At 42.6% G+C, this 20,869-nt stretch overlaps 1 protein-coding gene across 1 annotated transcript; it reads left to right on the top strand.

Moving 5' to 3' along the window:
* Nucleotides 1–650: 650 nt before the first annotated feature.
* LOC135481505 (uncharacterized) lies at nucleotides 651–14,618 on the top strand. The gene is made up of 5 exons (XM_064761324.1): nucleotides 651–734; nucleotides 4,642–6,122; nucleotides 7,033–7,183; nucleotides 10,522–10,663; nucleotides 12,299–14,618. The coding sequence occupies exons 2-5, from the start codon at nucleotides 4,660–4,662 to the stop codon at nucleotides 13,126–13,128; spliced, it is 2,586 nt and encodes an 861-aa protein (XP_064617394.1). The 5' UTR covers nucleotides 651–734; nucleotides 4,642–4,659; the 3' UTR covers nucleotides 13,129–14,618.
* The last annotated feature ends 6,251 nt before the right edge of the window (nucleotides 14,619–20,869 follow it).

Raw genomic sequence — 20,869 nt, 5'->3', positions numbered from 1 at the left:
AAATCCACGACCATCCCTCGTATGTCCCATTATATGGGACAACGGAAGATATTAAGTGTGAGATAGACATTGGAACTAAACAGAATACTCACCTGTAAATATGGAAATATTGATTTGACACCAACCGATGATCACTTCAGAATGACCTCTGTTATCTTGTCCACAAGGATTAGAATTGACCTACATGCACATTACTCACGTAGACAGCACGATCACACCTTTGTTTATCCAGGTTGGTAAAGTTCGCACTTTCGACTGTCGCATATAAGAGTTCGCACACGCGTACGTGCAGGTGTAGCTGGGATGTGTCACGGTAGTTTTCCAAATTGTTGATATTTCACAATCCCCTTCGGCGTGTATTCATGTAGAGGTGCATGAGGATATTGCTTAACAGAATTGATTATTGAAGAGAAAAAATTTTCCATTATGTCATATTCTATAATGCATCCTACATACACCATCACATGTTGTATATGTAAGGTCGATCGAGTCAGGACAACACGCAGTCCCGCACCAGTAAGCCTGTATGCCACCTCGACAATTACCGCGTCAACGCATTACATACACTGGCACAGCGGGGCGGCAGAGTTTATTTTCTAGCTGCATCGCCAGCGCTCCCTATCGGTTGACCGCGGAATCACTGTCGTTACGAAATAGGTGAGACGGGCCTACGTTCCCGGGATCATATGGACCAGCCGCTGTTTGTAGAATGACTTACCTGGAGAACGAGAGAAGTAAGTAGAGTTCAATTCACGGGGTTGTATAATACCTGTACAAGTTGTATAGTAAATCTATTATTACTCCGTGATGAAAGTTGTTTACGCTGGTAGTCGTCTTCACATAGACTGTCATTCTCCGCGCGGTTAAGGTTGTATGTGTTAAATTCGCCCTCGGCTGACGCCCACTTGCATACTGCCTAGTACTCCGAGTGTGTGTGAGCACAGCGTGTGTTGATATGTCATACAACTTGTACTTGTCTTAGACCGGACAGGAGTATATTAATATCAACAGTTTTTTTTATAAGTCTGCCAGACTTTTCATAATGTAGACTATGCTAGTTACAGTAGGCTTATAATCTCGCCAAAAAAACAAACAAAACAAAAACAAAACAAAACAAAAAAACAAACGCATTTCCTTTTACCTACATGGACATCTAATTCTGAGCTAACTATGGTGGGTGAGGGGAGGGCCGACTTTCCTGCTACTTCAGCATTTGTAAATAGGCACATTAAGGACAGAACCCGGAATGATTTCAACCTGGGACTATCATGGTTTATTTATTTATTTGATTGATGTTTTACGCCGTACTCAATGTGTTCCTTTGATAGCTCCAAACGTATATTTTTTCAGGCAAATATCATCATTAACGGTATTACAAATGTAGGCCAGCCTTATGGTGGGAAGGTCAGTTTGACATGTGCATGTATCTGCGTATATGTACCATGTATTAGATGTTCTCTACCACATACACCTTACCTATTAATGTACGTAAAATATGTAGGTGAATATAGTACCCGGTACCCATAGTTCAGCGTAGATTCTGAAAACCAAGTGTCAGTTGTTTTCCAAAATACCAACAATATATACCACTATGACTACAGACAATAGAACTCTCATACAAATCGTGGAGACGTATACTCCGTCCTAATTTCTGACTTCACATCTTTTCTTTGTTCATTGGGGCCTTCGTGGCTCGTCGGTTAGCGCGCTAGCGCAGCGTAATGACCCAGGAGTCTCTCACCAGTGCGGTCGCTGTGAGTTCAAGTCCAGCTCGTGCTGGCTTCCTCTCCGGCCGTAAGTGGAAAGGTCAGCTAGCAACCTGCGGATGGCCGTGGATTTCCCCCGGGTCTGCCCGGTTTCCACTCACCATAATGCTGGCCTCCGTCGTATAAGTGAAATATTCTTGAGTACGGCGTAAAACACCAATCAAATAAATAAATAAATCTTTGTTCATTGTTGCTTTGCGTTTGAAATTGATCTTGCGATGACTGACCTGGAATACTCATTACGGATCTGTGTTTCTACAAAAGTTGTACGTCTCTATACTGTTTGACGTTTTTAATCGAGGACACATGAACTGGTGTGGGGCGACGATAATATCCGGGAAGGAGTTATGTTAGGCATTTTGTGCGTGTACATACGAGTACTGTCCGTACATATACCAACATACACACTTTGCTGCCCACGCTCATGCAGTCTGGAGGTAGGTTTGAACCAAAGTAACAAAGTGGTCACGACGTGGAGCGGGATCCGACTATGAAGATAATGGCAGTTTATTTTCTTCAAATACATGTGAGATATGTCCGAAATAAGCCTGTGTACGGCCTGTATACGTCCTGTGTATGGCCTGTATATGTCCTGTACATGGCTTGTTTAAGGCCTGTATACTGTCTGTATACACGGCCTGTATACGGTTTATTTACGGCCTGTATACGGCCTGTGTACGGCCTATATACGGCCTATATACGGCCTGTATAGCGACGTCTGCTCATATCTGCTCTTGCACATATGAATTTCAGCTTGGAAAAGGTTAAGTTTTCTGCAGGATGTTTGTTTCATCGCTGAGGCATATACGCTACGGTGTACATTTTTGTCTGTGTATAGCATTTTGAAAGATGTGTAAAATGCAGAGATAAATAAATAAATGATAAAATGTTTGTTAAAACCGTGTGTATCAACAAGAAATTTGTCTGGAATACATAAACCAGTGGTAAGCATGAACTACCGTACTATATATCCGAACAGGGGAAAAGATTGACACAAAGTATGTGTAAAAGCCGGGGATATGGACATATTTGGGTCATGTTTTATTTGTGGGAGCTGCCCGAAGAATATAAGTATATATAGTTCAGTGGTCACCTTTAAAACTGGCTCAACCATAAATTTTATTCACAGCGTGGGCCGATAATACAGATCTAGTCTTACTCGCCCTAGTTATTGTCAGCGCTCTAGGTCATTAACCTGTGGCCGCTCTGTCGAGTGACTGAAGAGGGGACAACTTCCGGTCAGCGTGGTTCATGGTTAAATGCCGGTCATTGATGGCGCGGTTAAAACCACCTACAAGACTTTTACTAACAATATGTCCTTTTGACGTAACCCCATCGAAAAGGCAGCAAAAAATGAGCCATATGATCTGAGTTTTTTTCTTTTTTTTGAGATATTTTATATATTTGAGTTTTCCTCTTAATGTTGATTTCTGTAAAATCCTTATCTTTGTGCGTTAGCGAAGTTGAAAAGAAAGACAGAAAAACGAGCTCTTTGCTGACCTATATCAGATTTTAACATGGTCTGTAACGTGGTCTGTAGGGTGATCAGACCCTGTCACAACAAGTGACATATATATATATACATAGTCTGCAACATGGTCTGCAACGGGGTCTGTAACGCGGTCTGTAACCTTGTCTGTAACATTGTCTGTAACATAGTCTGTAACGTGGTTTGTAACTTGGTCTATAACGTGGTTTGTAACGCGGTCTGTAACATGGTCTGTAACGTGGTCTGTAACATGGTCTGTTACGTGGTCTGTAACGCGGTCTGTAACCTGGTCTGTAACATTGTCTGTAACGTGGTCGTCTTACGACCAGCAACGAATTTTTTAACGATGACCAAAACTAATTGATAGGCGTTTGAACATGTGGTCCGTTGTGATTTATTGGAGCATGTAACAACGAGCCTTCCTCGTACCTGACCTGTCAGGTTATATTCCCTATACCGTGTACAAAAGAAGGGCCTAAAGCCGTACATTTTGCGGAAAGCCTTGTGGACTGTGTGGTTTAAATGGCAGGTCAGTACGAATTACTGCTGTATCTTTCTATGTCCTTCTTACGGTTATCTATGATTTGAATCTGAATGTGTGTCATGGTGGCAGTGTCTGTGATTTGGGTCTAGAGGACTTAAGTTTCAAGATCCTCGATGAACTAGGAGGACGATGTTGATTGTGTGTGTTATTTGAATCTTGTAAGGTTTAGTTTTCAAATAATTTGGATCATATTGAATTAGAAATTTGTATTGATATACTCGACTGGAATGGTCTAATGGATTTCATCAACATAAATTGAAAATTTGACGTTTGAATGTTGTGCCGGTGTGATATTGGTAAGGACAGTGCGTGGGAAGCAAGTACTAGTCCTATTTAGGCTTGTTCCATATGTATATGGAAATATCCGGGACATGGCGGAGGGGTCAGGACGCTTGTCTTCGACAAGAGGACACAAGAGGTGCTGGTCCACTGTTGGGCATGGAATTTGTGGGTTCCTCAGCTCTTGTGTATTCTCTCTGTTAGTCAGAACGGTGGACCTAGGGAAAATGGATTCCCATGTCTATAGGTAGACACCGCCGTTAAATGTTGGTGTGTTGTAAATACGATCATCAAATGCTAACCCTTTTCCTGCCCGTGATACCAAAAGTGAAAGTGTTTGCACGTGCCATCTACATGAAGTGTTTACACGTGTATAACGTTCCATTCACATGAAGTGTTCCATCCACAAAAAATGTTTACATGTGTATACACGTTTTATCAATGGTACAAGAAAGGAATCTCTGTATCCTTTAGTTCCATTCAAACGATCAGAGATAGTGCAAAGTTATGGACTTGGATAAAATACTTATTTGACGTAATTTTATTTACTTCTAATGTTACAGACACAGTGAAATTTTAAAATGGAAGAAGAGAAAAGGCCTCCGTATTCTCCCGACAACTTCCATCTGGGAGTCGATTTGGAAAAGACCGCTGTGTACCAGCTGAGTTTTCTGGAATCTGTCTACAAGACTCCGGCTCTGTCTTCGGAAGCTGTGCTAGAAAGAGCAATATGGCGGTACGAGCACCTGTGGCTCCCCCTAGCGGCTGAATCACAGGACACCGGCGAACTGTTACCGGCTCCCATTGACGTGGAATGGGTGTGGCACTGTCACTTGTTGTCTCCCCTTGCTTACGAGAGGGATTGCTTAGCGGTAGTTGGGAGGTTAGTGGATCACAAGCTGTTGACTCAGGAGGAAAGAAAAACCGGTCTGTTGAAATCAAAGACCATGTGGGAAAGCAAATATCCAGGTGAAGCCTTCGATTATCTTGAATCCGATGGATTGAATGAGAAACAAGCCGCAGCGGATATCGTTGGCTCAAAGATCACCTACAATATAAGGGGTGCCATTTTCAGACAGAAAGACTTCTACTACGAAGTATCATTGGCACATTTCAAGGACGTGAAGTTCCTGGCCACTGCTCTGGACCGGTACAGACGTTTTCTGTATCTTCGTCAGCAGTTTCCATCGGTGTTTCTGGTGCCGTCTTACGACATTGACCTGATGTGGCACACACATCAACTTCATCCCAAACACTACCACACAGACACTTTACAACTTCTCGGTCGTATCTTCAACCATGACGACTCTGTAAATGACAGAAGCCCTGGCTCCAAACTTAGCATTGCGGATGCAGAAACAAGGAACTTGTGGAAAGACACGTTTGAGGAGAACTTTACCATGTACGGAGCAATGTACAGGGGGTTCTCGCCGGCTGGGAAGCTCGCCGATATTCCTCCTGAAAACCTGACAGCGATGGCGACGAAGAAATGCCGCCTGACCATAAAGAATATCGACGTTGAGGGTTTGGCCTCACCTGATCCTCGTCTAAGGCTAAACATCGCAATAGTCGCCAGCGAGGCTGCTAAAGCCAAAGACCCCACAATTCGGCCACATGTTCAAATTTCCAGTCTGAAGGAACACGGCAGTTCCTGGAGAGGAGAGAACTTAGTCAGTACCGTCTTCCAGACAATGGACGATGTCGGCTTGCACTTTTCGCTGTCCGAAAAGTTCGGAAACTTCTGCTTTCTTTCGAAAGAGGAAGTAGGTTATGCGTTTGACAACATCGCCTCTGACGTGGAAAGCTGTTTTCCGGACGGAGCGGAGACCACAAGAGCTCTCAGCTTGAATTCATCCGACGGCGTGAAACTTAAGTACCTGTTGAAAATTGGACCTCCGAAGCTGGGACCTCTTGCATTAACGGTAACGGCGGGGACATACGAGAGCTGCATCATGCCCGAGATGATTGAGCAGATGTGGGGTCCGATCCCGCTAGCCCGTCTTCCACAGGGCACAGACAATACCTGCGAAGTGGCATCACACAGGTACATGTAGTAACACAGCGTAAAGAGGCTGTACCAGAGATTTTTGACAAAAAATCCATGTTCGCGAATCAAATCAAATTTTCTTTGATTTTCTTTGTATTTACCACGAACACCGGTCTTATCAAATATCAAATATAGTGATTTTCGTCTAAGGTATAGCTATTTTGATATATATAAAATCGATCAGTGCCCAATACAATCGAATTTTTGCTGTTGTTATAAATAGCCCAAATATTATATATATATATATATATATATATATATATATATATATATATATATATATATATATATATATATACACACGTGTGTGTGTGTGTGTGTGTGTGTGTGTGTGTGTGTATTTACTTGTGTCAACTTTTTTGGGCGATTTTCGGGTTTCGATGTTAAGACATTATAGTGACGTCCCCTGATGATATGACGTTGTCTATTTACAAGACTTTTGGGAAATTATGTGTATTTTAACATGGGCGGGTATAAACAGTGAAGGAACATTGATCGCGAACGATGACTTATATTGCCTGAAATTATGATCAAGTCAAGTAATAAAAGCACTGTTTAGTGGATAATCTTTTCTTATTGCCTGCACCCACCCATGCTGAACTGCAATGCTTTACCACTTCATGATGTGACAACGTCATGCCACGTATGGATCCCGCCATAATGTAGTAACGCCAAAAATCGAAATTCCCAGTATTACTCCCACCAAGAACGGAATGACAAGTTTTCACGATCTGGCATGGTTGGATAGTCAGCGTGCGATATTTAGACATGTGACGAAATGTTACCTCACGACGACGTATAAATTCACGCACCACCCTAACTGGCTATTTCGTTATACTTAACCCCACGGTGATTAACATGTTTGTTTTGCACCTGACATTTCGGACGCCAGTCTTGTTTCTTACAGATTGATTAGCCACTTGGGTAAGGTAGAGTTTACCTGCCGGACAATACACAGTCTCCCTTTGATGATGTCCGCCATACAGGTGTTCTACCAAGACAAGATGGCCGTCGTAGCTCACCTGATCGGCACAGATCAGCTTCCGCTGTCGTCACAGGTAAGTAGTATGGGGATAATTTGTGGACATCTTATCTTATTTATATCAGACTGACTGACGTTACCTTGCAAATGTAATCGTTGTTGCCCGACTGTACTGAGTATTTTTACCTATCGAGTTCTCAAGCCGTAACAATTTGATTATTCTAAAGAACATTCACGTCGACTGAGGGATAAGATTACACCTAACGTACGAGGCGAGACGAGACGAGACGTACAGTTGGATATTGAACTTTGTGTCTTTCAATATCTTTCATGCATGTCTCACATTTTAATGTTTAGGAAAATGAAATGACCTTTGTGGTGTTATTTTTGATAAAGGTATGCGTTGTTGACGATTGCTTACAAAAGTCAAATTTCAGTCACCGATTGTCACAGATTTTTGGTATGAAAACGTATTGAAAGTTGGTTTGCAACTCATGGTAATATTACGACATGTACAATGTGCTGGAATTTCTAATTAACCGTAATCCCCATTTAAGTTTTATACGGAAAAAAATAACTACTTAACTCATATAGTTCTAGCCCTTTAGTATAACGCTAAATTCTTCCTGCTTAATACAATGAACATTGCTGATCTCCCGCCAGATCGAGCAAATCTCTCGCGAGATCGAAAGAATCTCCCGCGGGATCGAGTACACTAACTCCGCCCACTGTCAGTCAAGATCAGCTCATCTCGGAAGGTTGATCTCTATGTTGATTCGCTGCGGGATGCCCGTGTTGCGTGTGTATGGTTATCACAAGAAGCCAGAGTTTCTTAAATACATTTACTTATTTCATGGTGTTTTACACCGTAGTCAAGAATATCTCACAAAAACTAAGGCCGAGGCTACCAGCGTCATGGTGGAAGGAAACCGGGCAGAGCTCGGGGAAACGCACGACCATTCGCTCCGATACATAAAGCCTAGCACTGAAGACAAAAACATCAGAAGAGTTTCCAGGTTATGTTTATTTATTTATTTGATTGGTGTTTTACGCCGTACTCAAGAATATCTCACTTATGCGATTATGGTGGGGGGAAACCCACGACCACCCGCATGTTGCTGGCAGACCTTCCCACGTGCGGCAGGAGAGGAAGCCAGCATGAGCTGGACTTGAACTCACAGCGACCGCATTGGTGAGAGGCTTCTGGGTCATGACGCTGCCGTGTTGAGGGGTGAACACGTGTACTACACATGGATTTCCGTAGTGACAGGTGACTTGTTTTGGAACAAACTGAAGTAATAAGTACAGTATTAACGACAACCAAAAGCTGCATAACCGTCTATCGCTCTGTTTATCACAGAATCGACCCACTGGACTTCCCCATTATTATAATTGCTTTTGTCTCGCACTTCAACATATGCGCATGCAGGCTTCCTCTCCGGTCGTATGTGGGAAGGCTTGTCGATGTTTGTTTTTTTTTTGAGGGGGGGGGGGGGGGGACTCCGTGGCTCAGTTGGTTAGCGCGCTAGCGCAGCGTGATAACCCCAGAAAGTCTTTCACCAATGCGGTCGCTGTGAGTTCAGGTCCAGCTCATGCTGGCTTCCTCTCCGGCCGTACGTGGGAAGTCTGTCAAGCAACCTGCGGATGGTCGTGGGCTTCCCCCGGGCTCTTCCCGGTTTTCTCCCACCATAATGCTGGCCGCCGTCGTATAAGTGAAATATTCTTGAGTACGGCGTAAAACTGCAATCAAATAATGGTTTGGGGTTTCCCCCAGACTGACCGGTTTCCTCCCACCATAATGCGTGTCTGTCTTTCCGAATCCTTGCATGTCTGTCAGTCGGTCTGTCTCAATCCCTGTATGTCTGTCTGTTAGTTTGTTTGAATCCCTGCATGTCTGTCAGTCGGTCTGTCTCAATCCCTGTATGTCTGTCAGTCTGTCTGTCTCAATCCCTGTTTGTCTGTCAGTCAGTTTGTCTCAATCCTAGTATGTCTGTCTGTTAGTTTGTCTAAATCCCTGCATGTCTGTCACTCCGTTTGTCTGAATCCATGCATGTCTGTCAGTCGGTCTGTCTCAATCCCTGTATGTCTATCAGTCTGTCTGTCTCAATCCCTGTTTGTCTGTCAATCGGTCTGTCTCAATCCTAGTATGTCTGTCTGTTAGTTTGTCTGAATCCCTGCATGTCTGTCACTCCGTCTGTCTGAATCCATGCATGTCTGTCAGTCGGTCTGTCTCAATCCCTGTATGTCTATCAGTCTGTCTGTCTCAATCCCTGTTTGTCTGTCAGTCAGTCTGTCTCAATCCCTGTATGTCTCTCTGTTAGTTTGTCTGAATCCATGCATGTCTGTCTGTCTGCCTGTCTATCTGTCTGCCTGTCTGCCTGCCTGTCTGTCTGTCTGTCTGTTTGTCTGTTTAGTCTGCTTGAACCCCTGCCTGTCTGTCTCTCTGTCAGTCATTCTCAATTACTGCCAGTCTGTCTGAATCTCTATAAGTTTGCCTGGTTCAGTGTCTGTCTGTCTGTCTGTCAGTCGGTCTGGATCCCTGCCTGTCTATCTGTCTGTCAGTTTGTCTGAATTCCTGTCTTTCTGTCTGAACATTTCACCTGCCTGAATCCCATTTAGTAGATCGGTCTGTCCGTACGTCTGTCTGAAGACTAGTCTGTCTGAAGACTAGTCTGTCTGTCTGTCTTTTAATGTGTCACACTTCGGCTATTGTGCAATAAATGCTCATAATATTGTCCGTCTTTTATAAAATTTGTGTCCAAGCTCAGCTCAGATCACGTTTGAAAACAAGCCCAAATCCGCCCAAGCATTTTATATGTTAGGTGACTTCCACGGTTCTGTCTAATCGTTGATTTCCGGTCTGTCCGATTTGGATACAAGTTGTACAAGTTTCACGCAGATTCATTTCGCTGCCTCTCAGATTGACGTTTGCAAACCAGCTTATGTGGACATGGGCAAAGTGGTAAACGTGCTAACGCAGCGCAATGACCCATAAGCCTCCCGCCTGCTGGCTTCCTTCCCACATGGGGGCCTCCGTGGCTCAGTCGGTTAAAGCGCTAGCGCAGCGTAATGACCCAGGAGTCTCTCACCAATGCGGTCGCTGTGAGTTCAAGTCCAGCTCATGCTGGCGGCCGTACGTGAGAAGGTCTGCCAGCAACCTGCGGATGGTCGTGGGTTTCCCCCGGGCTCTGCCCGGTTTCCACCCACCATAATGCTGGCCGCCGTCGTATAAGTGAAATATTCTTGAGTACGGCGTAAAACACCAATCAAAAAAAAAAAAAAAAAAAAAAAAAATCCTTCCCACATTACTGTGGCTGGCGTCGTATTAGTGAAATCGAAACACCACCCAAATAGTTAAATAAAATAGGTTCGGTGCGATATAAATTCTCTGAATGTTTTTGTTTTATTTTACAGGTGTCAAATATTCCAGAGAAATGTGTCTCCTTGACCCCAGGGGTAGGACAGAGAGCTATTCTCATCAAGAACAACACTGAGGACTGGGGGATTCTTCTGGGGAGATGGGTAGGGATGAGGAAAGGCGTCCCTGGGACAAAAGGTAAACTTCATAGTTATCCTGACACACAGGCGGCGCCCCCTTTAGGGAACCTGTTTATAACCAGTCATAAATTACCGCATCTCGCCAGAAATGTCGCCAAAAAATTCGCAATATTAAAATCACAACGGTTTGGATAGGGATTGGATACGAACTCTCGCCCCATTTCAATACATCTCCATGTCGGTATGGCGCTATTTGGTCCTGTCAGTCAGCCAGTCAGTCAGACAATCAGTCAGTCAATCAGACAGTCAGCCAAAATCACGAAACCATGCAATTTCACTGCGTGAAAATCATGTACAAAATGACAGGAGGGCAAAGCTGTCTTGCTGATGTTTAGTCAAACTCACATTGTTGGCTGTGGTTTGTGTGTTGACCTCGCTGAAAAGGAACGTTGCATAAAGGTCCAAATCTGAGAGTTTATGTCCTTCCTATGACAAGTCAGTAAAGCGTCCACGAAGGAAATTTTTATTGTGGGGCAAAAAAGTTACTTTTTCGATTAGATTCTTTTAACAATGTGTTTTTCAAATCCTTTATCAGATCGCGTCCTCCATTACAGATTTGATAAATGGTTAAATTTTCCGGCATAATAAGACATATGAAAATAACATTTCGTACTTTAATGAAAGTACAACGGTATCTTTGTACAGCATTATTTTGGCGAAAGTTTCTATCCCACAATGCCTTTTGTACAACATCATTTTGATGAAAGCTTCTCTCTTTATCACAAAATGTACAATTTTTTATTAGGATTTTACCAGTAGCATTGGACTGTGTATGTATAATGTGATTTTTGATCAAGTGGGCCGCGTCCTACATCCTTGTGTATACCACAGTGCGGTGGGCCGCGTCCTACATCCTTGTATATACCACAGTGCAGTGCGTGGTGTCCTACATCCTTGAATATTCCACAGTGCAGTGGGCCGCGTCCTACATACTTGTCTATACCACAGTGCAGTGGGACGTGTCCTACATCCTTGTATATACCACTGGGCCGCGTCCTACATCCTTGTATATACCACAGTGCAGTGTGCCGCGTCCTACATCATTGTCTATACCACAATGGAGTTGGCCCCGTCTACGTCCTTATCTATACTACAGTGCAGTGGGCCCGTCCTACATCCTGATCTATACCACAGTGCAATGTACCCCGTCCTACATCCTTGTCTATACCACAGTGCATTGGGCTGCGTCGTACATCCTTGTCTGTATCACAGTGTAGCGGGCCGCGTCCTACATACTTGTCTTTAGCATAGTGCAGTGTTCCGCGTCCTACATCCTTGTCTGTACCACAGTGCAGTGGGCTGCGTCCTACATCCTTGCCTATACCACAGTGCAGTGTGCCGCGTCCTACATCCTTGTCTATACCACAGCGCAGGAGCATATTCTAGATTGCTAGTTTTGAGTTAAGTCCCTTTTAGAAATGTAGTTTAAAGGCTTGTTTTACACTGGGAGTACGTGTGCTTAGAACATTAAATTTTGAACCTGATGTAAGTCAAGATTCGGTTTGTAAAATCTGTATTTGGTTGTGTTTAATGGTTTTTTACTACCTACATCCTTGTCAATGCCACAATGTAGATTGTGCTCATTGGCTCGCTTCCTACGTCCTTCTCAGTGTCATTATGCTAATTGTTTTAGGCACTCGATACCAGGCCGGTCGGCGGGGTACACCTGGCAGTCCTGGTCGACTGAGGGTGAAGCTATACAAGATGTCCGACAAAAGTTGGCAGACTGTTGAGACGAAGTACGATGATTCTGACTACGACGTCGAGATTAATAAAATGGAGGTCAACCTGAAGCAAGGTTTTATTACGCTGAAGTCGCAGGATAAAGACATCGCGGAGAATTTAGCTGTGGCGTTTAGCATTGGGTTACTTCACGTCCTGTGTCAGCCTCGACCCAAGAACTGGAAGCCTGGATACACACCCACCTCGACATCGCGCGGAAACAGGAGCGTGCGGAGTATCCCGTCAGAGGACATGGTGCTGATTCTGGCCGCAGGTTACATCGCCTGTGCCCCCACAAACCATTTTCTGTACTCATCGCACCAGGCTCACGACTCGTGTGCTGGTTGCGTGGGAGTGGTTGGCGATGGCGGCTTGATTGATGCCAGCGACAACAACATCTTGGGCGACAACTACTCAGTATGCGATATGGACTACGAAGCGGCGTACGGCGACGGCGATTTTGGCGGCGATGGTGATGGAGGTGACGCCGGCGACGCCGGCTGTGGGGGTTGTGGTGGCTGTGGCGGTTGTGGTGGTGGAGGATGTGGCGGATCGGGAGGCACAGGAGGTTGTGGGGGCGGTGGAGATGCAGGTGGGGGAGGTGGATGCGTTGGAGGCGGTGGAGATGGTGGAGGTGGCGGTGGTTGCGGAGGTGGCGGTGGTTGTGGAGGTGGCGGTGGTTGCGGAGGTGGCGGTGGTTGTGGAGGTGGCGGTGGTTGCGGTGGAGGTTGTGGTGGCTAAAATTTTAAGGCGTCACCATTTTGTTGATGGCATCAAAAACTATGAGCGGAACATACGTTTACATAACATAAACGTGTACCTGTCTAAGTTAGCCTTACTGTGTTTGTGTACATCTAAGCTCTTGACCACCGTGAGCATGTGGTAAGAGCCACCATTTAACATGCAGCCTCGTTTTGGAAAAACAATTATAGTTTTGGGCTGTCTGAACACGTCGGCCACGTGATTCACGTGACTTTACCCTTATTTGTTTATTACTACAAACAGCATTTTACCTCCATCACAAGAATGCTGACACACGACTATATACAAAGAAAAGAAAAAAAGTATATTGTTTTATCCACATTGTTTTTGTCCGTCTGAGATATATTATTTTTGTACCTCAAATATTAGTATATAGAAGAGCCGTGTGATCTTTTAAAATTTGGAAGTTTTTGTGCATTGCACCATGGAGACAATCGGACGTTTTGAAACTTTTAGTCACTCATGAATGGCCCATATAATTAAAATCAAACCATTTCCTGTAATATTGAAACTAAAATTGACACTAATATTGACCCTATTATTGACAAAAACAAATTTCCCTTCTCAGTCCAGTGTTAATTAACGGCCTTACATATCCAGACTTTGAATATGTAAAAAGTATTACAATTTATTCGGTCTTTGGGTTACTTTCTGCTGTCGTCGGTGCTTCATTTTGTAGATTCTCCGACTTTTGATGATCAGGAAAAAAGCGGGTGTTTTCGGTCGAGTTCACAATTCCTGTTTTTAGGATCCACTGATATATCTGGGTGTTGGGTTGGTAGCTACCATTATATATTTATCTTCTATATTTATATTTCTACATTGTATTATACTATGTTATATATTCAACTAAATAACACATATGTGTAAATTTATACATTGTACTTTTATATCATTGCTCCCTTCTGTGTCCATGTTAATGGCTGCGTCATAAGCCTGGTATTGGAATTACCAGACGAGTGATTGACGAGGACTAACGTGAAGGAAGGTGCAAATCAGGGAATCGGGGGGCGTTATCGAGTAATGTGATCATTTGTCTGCAGTCCAAGTCAGCTTATTAACCGATCTTGTATACATATATGCATGTATGTATGTATTTTAGAGTAGTTTACTGTTAAACACTCCTTGTTTGTAATGAAGCTATGCCAGCTTTCTATTTCTATTTTGGAAACTTCACTGTAGATGTACTAATCCCTTAAACTGATACAAAACTATTTCGTATGTTTTCTGAGGGATAGCAGAATAGATTCTGTTACAGCGACACACCCATATGTTCTGTAGGACTTCTTTTGTACTGTTATTCCAACAGAAAACTTCTGTTAGTGTGCTGTTATTACAACACAAAAACTTCCATAGGTGCCCTTTTATTCCAACAGAAAACTTCGGTTCGTCCCCCGTTATTCCAACAGAAAACTTCAGTTCGTCCCCTGTTATTCCAACAGAAAACTTCAGTTCGTACCCTGTTGTTCCAACAGAAAACTTTAGTTCGTGTTACAGGGTGTTGTGTTTCCCATGACATTTACAATCTGATGTTACAGTAACATAACCTATTATAGTATCACTCAGAAAACAGGTCATTAGGTTGAAGTGAACACATCAGTTTTAGAGTGCTGGTGTGTGCAGAACTGGACCATAAACACAAATATTTTAAAACTTGTCCACAAATATTGATATTAATGTTTATCCAAGCGAAATCCTGTTACCGTACCTTCATGAGACAATATTTATTATTAACGTTTTGCTTCTTTTTAATATAGAGTTAAATGTTTTCGATACTGTTTTAAAATTGAATATTCTGTTTTAGAGATTTTTTGTATCAATAAAATTTTTAAAAAGTTAAACTGTTAAGTTTATTCTTCTTTTGTGATTTTGTATACATTTCCTGATAGGATTCCATATAACGTTTGTGTACCAAGAACTTGTGAGTGAGTGAGTGTGTGAGTGAGTGCTTGTGGATTAACATCGTAATTAACAACTTTCAGTCATATGACGAGAAAGGAGTCCTTATAGCACATGTACGTGTGGTGTGCCTCCTTGTTGCAGGACGGATTTCAAACGCTGTTTCATCTAGTGCTGCTTCACTGAGATGGCTAAGTAACAACCACGCTCCCTCCCCTAGCAATTGTACTGATGAGGGACAACCAGTCGTTGCACTATATCCCCTTCATGATACCAAGACCTTTCGTAACACATCCAAAATAACACGTATGTAAATGAGACGCTGAAACACGGAATTGTGGATGTGAAGATTTGTACAGCGATGTTTCGCAAAGTATTAAGATAGTTGGGAATGGAAGAGGACGCATCGGGATTTGAACTCTGGGTGAACAGTTATAACAGTGAGCCAAATGAGCATACACCGTTATCAAACAGCGGTATCCTGTCACTACATGTAGCCACTATAGGTTACATACGCACCATTGAGGAAACTGGGTCCACGAATTGCCTCCGGACGGAGGCGGGAAGGACCACTGATTGGTTGATACTGACACATGGCGACATTTTATGTTGTTGATAAATTTCTACACTGTTAGTTTGCACCTAGTTAAAATATATTAGAATTTCGTTTGTTCTGGATAGGGCTGAAAAACTTTTGACAGTGCTCCCGCCTGAAGGTTACCAAGGTAACAAAATGCTATTACTTCACTTCCAGCAACCACAGCTCAAATAATAGTGGTCATGCTAGGTTCAACTTGATTTTTTGATGTGTTGTGGGCAAAAGTGTAAGCAGCGTGTGCGTATATTGTACCAGGCGAAAGATAGGGGCGTATATTTCTGAGGATGAAGTTGACAAATTTACAGCATAAATAGTAAGTGAAACCAAAACGCCCGTGTAACGTGTAAAAAGCCGAAATGAACAACTCCATGGTGATGTCAACAAACATGCAAGGCCTAAAAATCAAGGGAGATAACTCAAACAATTATTCTCATGCAGACGGAAATGTTAGGCCCCTTTACCTTTTGAAGACTACAAAAGTTCTCTAAATTAATAATACCTGCAATCTTGTGTTATACCCTACTTGATATATGATTAGAGCTGGCAGCAATGCATGCAAATTGCAATTTTGATCAGTTCAAGAGATCAGTCACAAATGAGAATGGCGACTTAACAAGAGGTATAACTTATTTCCTTATTTATTTATTTATTTATTTGATTGGTGTTTTACGCCGTACTCAAGAATATTTCACTTATACAACGGCGACCAGCATTATGGTGGGAGGAAACCGGGCAGAGCCCGGAAGCAACCCACGACCATCCGCAGGTTGCTGAAAGACCTTCCCACTGACGACCGAAGAGGAAGCCAGCATGAGCTGGTACACGAGATATTAAGACAAAACTCATCACAACCGGACAGAAACAGGACCGAACCCGGCGGGAACTCACGACCATCCTCAAGTTGCTGCAAAACCTTTCCAATGTACGCGTAGGAAGCCAGCATGAGCTGGACTTAACTTACAGGAACCACTATGGCGTGAGGCTTCTGGGTCATCATCGCTCCGCCTTTACATGTAGCTTTTTAAAGTTTGATTATTTTTCATTCCATTCTCTTTGTAAACTTTTCTCACCCACGTAGAAACAATTCTCAACGGGGCGAAATGGTTTTCCCATGTGTTAAAACGTTCTGACAGCAGTGCAAAGGTTACTCAGGTGGAAATGAACGAAGTACAAATGGTCTTTTTTGGTTCGAAAAAGTCCACAATTGATTAGGTACGTGTAAATGTACACGTAAGTCTGGTGGTAAGATTTTCATTTCCATACTCATGTCTTCCAAACATTTGTGTAACGGCTTTAGCTTGATGTTAAATGCCTTTCTTTGCCACTTTCTCGCCAAGACAAAATACGAGTTTGCCGTTTAATATCTTGTACGCGAGTTTCCACATACTGAGAGCAGATGGTAACTGTTCTCACCGAGGTAAAATCCCGACAAAATGTTCACTGAAAACAGAATGAAATGTCGTGTGTGGGAAACAGGAAGTTATCTACCAGGCTATCCAAAATATTAGCATGTAAACTGTTTGCTGGCTTATATAGTTCTACAATGTAGACAAACATATTATGGGGCCTAATATTGTTCTGGGATTGTTCAGAGTCAGTAAAGCAAACATTGGCGTATCATATGCATGCTATGTAGGTCAGTGCAGCATGGAAATCCCGGCAGTAAAACAGGGATTTCTCGGTGGGAAAAAAAATCACTTCCGTGTTCCGACCAGAACGTTACTACCAAAACACGGCAGGAGGTCCATATTACGCAAAGACACACACTTTACCAATCTTTGCTATTTATTTTATTATTCCCCCCCACCATAATGCTGGCCGCCGCTGTATACTAGTAAGTGAAATATTCTTGAGTACGGCGTAAAACACCAGTCAAATAAATAAATGTTATTATTGTTTAAAACCATACACAGGAACATTGAGTTATATGATAGCAAACAGTACAACGGGTGGAGAGAACGAGTGTACCCGAAATACCTCACATTCCAACTTTAGAGGCACACATATGCACACCATTCTGGTATGAGGAAAAATGGTCAACGTGTAACATAAGATTGGGCATAAGGTCACCCATTTCGTGTGACAGGGCCAATGGAAGGCAAGACCATGGCCAGCTCCTGTGCATACGTGCACATACATGGTAACATTAATGTATTTACTTACCAGCTTCGTACTGCTATTTGACGCTTTGTACTTGACGATTTTTTATTAGGGTAGTTTCGAGTTCGAGCACGCGTATCGCTAAAGTCCTGTAATGTATCATGTTACCTGTCAAAAATGTTACGCAACTATTTCTGATCACATAGGGATCGGAAAAAGGTTTAACAAGGGCTAATGTAAAGTAGACGAACGATGGAGAAAATCGAGAAGCTGAACGTTTGTGAACTTGAGAAATTCCTTCAGGAAAGAGATATCCTTTGTATCTCTGGAACACGGCGAGAAATGTGATCACTTAACGTCAACAGGGGTTGACTGACGTTTTTCACAAGTCACATTATACCTTGTGGCTGTTTTTCACCTTAACGACCAAACTCAAAATTCCCCTGTTTCCCTTTACAGGTTTGTGAGGTTTCTAGCTGATGGGCAGTGATTCAAACGAATGAGCCAGTGCGATTCTTAGCTATAATATTAATGTAATTTCTGTAATGATTTGTTTATTTGATTGGTGTATTAAATACCATGTTCCATTTATATGATACCGTCCACGTGGCGGAGAAAAAACGAAAAAAAAAAACAAACCCCAAAAACAAGAAAAAACTGCCCCTGACTGTTCGAACCTTCTTACTTAATATCAACATATAATATAATATAGGGCGCGTGTGGGCGATTCTTTTGAAAGGGAAGTAGCCAACGTGAACATGTGATCACGTGGGTGTGTTGGTGTTTTACTGCGCACTAAGCAGCACTTTCCACACTTGATGGTCATTTACATAGGTGATAGAGGAAAGTAACCAGGTACATATATCTGTCAAAACTTCTAAATTAAAGGCAAAGACTAACGTAAACTATATACCAAATGAAGGACCAGTACACAATGTGCACCAAAATACTTTGAATTTTTTTTTTTTCCTCTTTTTTTTTTTTTTTTTTTTTTAGAATTGTCTCAAAACATTTGGAAGTTAAGATTCTACGCTGGGCTTTTCTGACAGTATTGGGACCAGTTGATGTCACGTCAGGATTTTGCCACAAACACAGACTTCTAGATTCCAACAGTAATAATCCATACACGTGTATATTTATGATTACATTTGCCGAAAAGACATTGAAACGAGCTATTTGAAGCAAAAAACATGGGTGTGACGTCACCTTCTTGTTCGCTTCTAACCACGGAAGATTCTAATGTTTTTAAACCAATTTACTCGGTTGGAAAATTCCAATAAATTGGAATACGAACTAAAAGCTAGGACAGTTTTTAGTGGTCTTCAATCTGATATTTAGTTCGTTTTAGCGTTTGCTTTGCTTTTTAAACTGCAAGAATGGAAGCAAGTGCCTGATTCGAATTCTTGGTTTCGTTAAACAACTGTTAGACGGGCAGGCTAACGCATAAGTTAAACGACTGTTAGATTGCTAGGCGAACGCATGAGTGATTTCAAAAGAAACTGAAACTAACTGTGTGTGTGTGTGTGTGGTGGGGGGGGAGGTGGAAAGGATGACTTTGCTCACGTATATGGCCTGGTAAGGGTAATTTAGCTATGTAGAAAACTTGGCCTATTAAATGTTCTCCCCCGTTTTGGGATGATAAACCCAATATGAACGTATGAAGCGTAAACAGCTCTGCCTGGAAATCCCGGCCAGTATAAGCCAGGCCTTTTCCCAGACATGTCTCGCGGTGAAGACAAACTTCCCAGTTCGGAGTAGGACGTTACTGTTGTATCACTGCAGAACGATGACATTCAAACGTAAAACTTGGTATCATCCGTTTGTTTATATTTGTTTCATGTTAGTGTTTGAGTCCTCGTCGTTATATCACTGAACAACTGTTAAGTGTTAAATTGTACTTATTACTGTTTATCTCCATAGCTCTATTTAAAAATCTGAGAATAAAGAGTGTAAGGCGTGTATGTGTAGCCGGCTTACAGTTATAGATACTGCCCTCAAGCAGAGGACACTAGTACTATACACGTGTCTCTGTTGACAGAGTTCAGAAATCTAATACAGATAATGGTTCATTTACATAATCGAGAATGACCCGTGTAAACGACCCTATCATTGTAAGCCGTAACATATTGTTGATAAAAAGTTAGGCCTACTGTAACTAAGCAGAGCCTGTGTGGCCGGGTGATTACTGTACTAGCGCAGTGGAATTACCCAGGAGCCTTATGCCAATGCGATCGCTGTGAGTTCAAGTTCGTGGATTTCCCCCGGCCTCTGTTCGCTTTTCTCCCAGGCACCATAATGCTGGCCGCTGTGGTATAAGTGAAGTAATCTAAATACGGCGTAAAACACCATTCAAATAAATAAATACTGTGATTTAAACGAAGCAGGGTGGTTAATATGATCAACCGCCAAATATGATCAAAATCGTTGATGGAGATTGGGTTTTATGTATGGAGACTATTTATGGCTCACTTCTGAGCGATCGGTGCCGCCGCTATGTCGCTCAGGTATAGTTTGTATTTGGTTGGGAATGCGAGACTCCGTATAGCCGACACGCTGCCTCTGTGTAAGCTATGTGAATATTAATGAAGACCACGCCTCTACTTCGCCCAATGGAAATTTGTGCTCGCTTTCCAGTTAGGAAAAATACCTTAAGCCATTCTTCTCGCTTGGATCGCCCATTGACTGATACGGGCTACGGTGTTTTTCGACAGGTCATATGATTGATATGTTCGAATGGTCTGTCGCGGGTTGAGCAATATTTAGATATTTAGATAGTCGAAGCACTCCGACTAGAGTGGGAATGGAACTGAGAATTCTTACACATTGTTTTATACTTATGTACATATTTGATCGATGTTTTTTGCCGTACTCAATAGTATTTTAGTTAGGGCTAGAGGACTGCGGCCATTCCTTTTGTGGAAGACAAAAATGCAGATATATCGGTGATCTCAGAACCATCCGCAGGATGCCATGTCCAGATTTTTGCATGTAAAGCAACTAGTCGGATTAGGTATGGGCATGTCTACTTGGACACTGTGCGGCCAAATTAAGATCGACTCAGGACCATAAGGTTTATTAAATTTCAATAAGTACTTGGTTAGTTCTTTGTTACTGACATTTTTA

Source organism: Liolophura sinensis, unplaced genomic scaffold, assembly GCF_032854445.1.
Source record: "Liolophura sinensis isolate JHLJ2023 unplaced genomic scaffold, CUHK_Ljap_v2 scaffold_203, whole genome shotgun sequence".
Classification (NCBI taxonomy): domain Eukaryota; kingdom Metazoa; phylum Mollusca; class Polyplacophora; order Chitonida; family Chitonidae; genus Liolophura; species Liolophura sinensis.
Note: the sequence above shows the minus strand (reverse complement) of the source record. Positions and strands in the feature narration are given on the sequence as shown.

Coding starts and splice junctions, on each gene's coding strand:
- LOC135481505 (XM_064761324.1), top strand. CDS start 4,660: ATGGAAGAAGAGAAAAGGCCTCCGTATTCTCCCGACAACTTCCATCTG. Junction 6,123..7,032: donor TGCGAAGTGGCATCACACAG/GTACATGTAGTA, acceptor TGTTTCTTACAG/ATTGATTAGCCACTTGGGTA. Junction 10,664..12,298: donor AGGCGTCCCTGGGACAAAAG/GTAAACTTCATA, acceptor TAATTGTTTTAG/GCACTCGATACCAGGCCGGT.